The following is a 3,688-nucleotide window of genomic DNA, read 5'->3' on the forward strand; positions in this document are numbered from 1 at the left end:
AAATCCTGGTGCGTGAAGGTAGGTGAAAAGCCCTAGTAAGTGAAGCTAGGAGTGAGGAAGTCCTGGTGAGTGAAGCCAAGCAGTGAAAATCAAGGTGAGTCAAGGTTGACCTGACACCTGGTGATTGGAAATCCAATTAGGTCAAAGGTTTGACCAAACACTTGGTGAAGAAGTTCTAGTAGGTCAAGGTTGACTGGATGCCAGGTAATGAGGAGTCCCAACAGGTTACGGTTAACTGGATGTTGGGTAAAGGATCCCTAGACTTAGATTTAGATGTTAGGGCTTGGTAATCGACTAGGTTAATCGATTACCAAAGCTGAATCGATTAAGGTAATTGATTAAGCAAGTTTCGCGAAGTGCACAGAGAGGTTCATAATTTATTAGGTCAATTGATTTTGAATGTTTAATCAATTATGACAATCTATTAAGCCTGGATTTTGCGAATGCACAAAGAGTTTGGTAAGCGATTAAGCAGGGAAGCTTAACCGCTTACAAGCTATTCTCACGTGAACAGAAGCATGCCTAATCAATTGGTCTAGTCGATTAGGCGTGCATAATTGATTGGAAAAATAGCCGTTATGCGCCTGGTAAAAGAATTTCGTGTGCACTGTTCCTAGACATCGCTCACAGGTTTTCTTCTCCACTCTCTTCATCGAGCTCGCCCGTTCTTGAAGCTTCTTGGAGACAAGTGTTGCTGCACTTCCAAGGTCAAGAGGCGTTCCCAAACAAGAAGAAGAAGCTAGCTAAGGTTTCATTTGTGTAAATCTTGTAAGATTTTCCTTGTATTTGCTTCTTTCTTCTTTTTGTTGTATTGAGAGTCTTGTACGAGATTTCTCTACCTCCGGAGTATTTCCAAGAAGGAGTGTATTCTTAGTGAATGTGTGAGTGAGGGTCGGATGCTTGGATTAGTCACCTCTTCTTGAAGTGGATACAAAGTAAATCCTCTTGTTAGCATTGGGGAGCTTTTGAGTTGAGTTTTATCTGCTGCAACATCATCATCGACGAAACGTGAGAAGCTATTCACCCTCCCCCTAGCTCAGAAGTGTCCTAACATTAGCAAATATGGATATGAAATTGAATGGTCAATCACAACTAAATTATTAGCAATGGTTTTGATTGATTGCATATATTCATTGATAGACTTGTCTCCTCGTTGCACCGATTGTAATTGTATGCAAAGTTGAAGAACACTTGTTTGAGAGTGTGAAGCAAAGGTTTGAGCAAGATCTTCCCATATTTGGCGAGAGCTAACAAGTCCAACAATTGTAGGAAGTATAGACTCACTAATCGTTGAAATCAATCATGTTATAATTAGTTGATCTTTCTTGATCTATACAATATAGTTTGAATCTTCTTCTTGTGGTTTAAGAGAAGTACCATCAGCAACTTCAAGTAGATCAAGAACACTAAGTAGCAAAAGAAACTGCATCTTCTAAATAAGATATGATATTCAAGGGTAAGAAAGAGAGTAATTGTGTCACAAAGTTTTATTTCTATGGTAGATGATGATGATGAAAATTCTGACATTATATATAGAGATGAAAGAGTTGTTGCTCTGAACTAACAAGGAAAGAGCAATGTCAAGTAAGACTATAAGATGAAATTTTCTCTTACTATCCAAGCTCACTACAAGGCGTGGAGTTCGTAGAATAGAGAAGCGATCGAGAAAAAGGAACTCAACATGTCGAAAGACAAGCCGGCGGAGGCGTGCCCAACGAGGTTTCCAGTAGAGGCGATGTACGACTTGGGCAAGGATGGAAACTGGAACAACAGTGACGGTTGATGGTGCCTTCTTTAGCCAGAGCAATGGCTGGATGGCATAGAAGAGGTAGCAGTAGCGAGTTGGCGTTGATATAGGAGAAAGGAGAACACAAGAGAGGGGAGAGAAAAGTTTTTTTTTAATTGTTAAGAGAATTTTTTTTTTAATTGTTGAGGAAGAGAGAAAATATGACTTTAATACAATATTAAGATAATTGAATAATGAATCATATGTCCGTGGTTCGAATCCAATTATAATGTATTTATAAATTTTTTTTTTTTAAATGGGAGATGTAATCAAAGAATATTGAGTTGTTGGATTAATCGTCACGTGCGCTTTCTGATTTATCTTGATGACCAATGTAAAATTTTCATAGGATTAGATCGATCATTTAAAATTTGTTACTCAATCTGATTAAGATATATAATTGATAGAGATAATAAAATGTTTAATTAATTAATTAAAAGATTAATAAATAAAAAATTTAATAATAAATGTATCATAATATAAATTTAATTTGATCGGCCAATACTTATTTTATAAGTCCCTTTTTATAGGCATCTCTGCTATCATTAATCTTAAAAGCACCGCGTGCACCATCCAGATCGCTTTGCCTGTGCTTTAATTGACAAACGTATCCCTAAGAGAGCCAGAGCCCATGGCGGTGAGGTGTTGAAGCGAGCGTTGTTGATGCATTTTCATTCGACACGTGTCCCTTCTTCTTCCACGTGTCCTCCCACTGTCACCGCCACCACCTCGCCATTATTAATCTCGCACTGCTCCTCCTCTCTTTGCCTTAAGTCACACAAGCTCGGTTTTGCTCATTCCAGTAGAAGTTTATTATTGTGCTCTGTACTTGGTCTCCTGCAATTTAGTGCTCTGTAGTTGTCGCTCTAATCTAATTTCAACCTGTAGTTGTTTTTGTAGATCATGCCGCAGGCAGTGGGAAGGAACGCAGCAGCTCCGTTGCTGTTCCTCAACTTCATTATGTACATTATAGTCATCGGACTCGCCAGTTGGAACCTCAACCACTTCATCAACGGCCAGACTCACCACCCTGGTATTAATTACTCTACAATTTTCGTGAATCACTAGTGTTAATCACGCGAGTGTTGATCTCTATACTGTGTGCGACTGTGCGTGCTCTTGAATCAGGTGTGGCGGGCAACGGCGCAACCTTCTACTTCCTAGTCTTCGCCATTCTTGCCGGCGTGGTCGGTGCGGCCTCTAAGCTCGCCGGAGCCAACCACATCCGGTCGTGGAGGAACGACAGCCTCGCGGCCGCGGCCACCTCATCGCTCATAGCGTGGGCGATCACCGCCCTAGCCTTCGGGTATCGTAAATTAAGCCTACACTGTGTACTTGTCTTCCACTTCACGAAGAGGACGAAATGTGATGTGCGGATTAATTTTGGAACAGGTTGGCGTGCAAAGAGATAGCGATCGGAGGTTACCGGGGGTGGAGGCTGAGAGCCCTGGAGGCGTTCATCATAATCCTGGCGTTCACGCAGTTGCTCTACGTGCTGCTGCTTCACGCGGGGATGTTTAGCAGCAAGTATGGACCAGGGTACAGGGATCCCGACTACGGTGTTGGAGGAGGACCTGGAGAAGTTAAGGGAACGGCCAGGGTTTAATTAGTGTTTAAGTTTGCTCTGTGTCAATAATAATAATAAAGTTATCTGCTTAGTTTTTAAATATATGTATGTGTCTGATCGATCGAGTCTGAGGTTTCAAGTTCAAGTGTTGCGTTCTTGCATCGTTTTGGTTAGTGGCAGTGTGCTGCATCCCTATGTTGTGATGTGGATGCTATGACTCGATGTTACGAAGACTTACGGACCCGTTTCTTCAATTTTTTTTAAAAAAAATATTAAATATTTGTAAAAAAAAAAATCGAAGTCATTGCACAAACGCTAATTTGTTAGTCATTCTT

The 3,688-nt window shown here is 40.8% G+C and overlaps 1 protein-coding gene across 1 annotated transcript; it reads left to right on the forward strand.

Moving 5' to 3' along the window:
* Positions 1 to 2,558: 2,558 nt before the first annotated feature.
* On the forward strand, positions 2,559 to 3,455 carry LOC122000927 (membrane protein PM19L-like). Its single transcript, XM_042555431.1, has 3 exons — positions 2,559 to 2,819; positions 2,915 to 3,092; positions 3,179 to 3,455. Exons 1-3 carry the CDS (start codon positions 2,690 to 2,692, stop codon positions 3,390 to 3,392), a joined length of 522 nt encoding a protein of 173 aa, XP_042411365.1. The 5' UTR covers positions 2,559 to 2,689; the 3' UTR covers positions 3,393 to 3,455.
* The last annotated feature ends 233 nt before the right edge of the window (positions 3,456 to 3,688 follow it).

Source organism: Zingiber officinale, chromosome 7A (assembly GCF_018446385.1).
Source record: "Zingiber officinale cultivar Zhangliang chromosome 7A, Zo_v1.1, whole genome shotgun sequence".
Taxonomy (NCBI): Eukaryota; Viridiplantae; Streptophyta; class Magnoliopsida; order Zingiberales; family Zingiberaceae; genus Zingiber; species Zingiber officinale.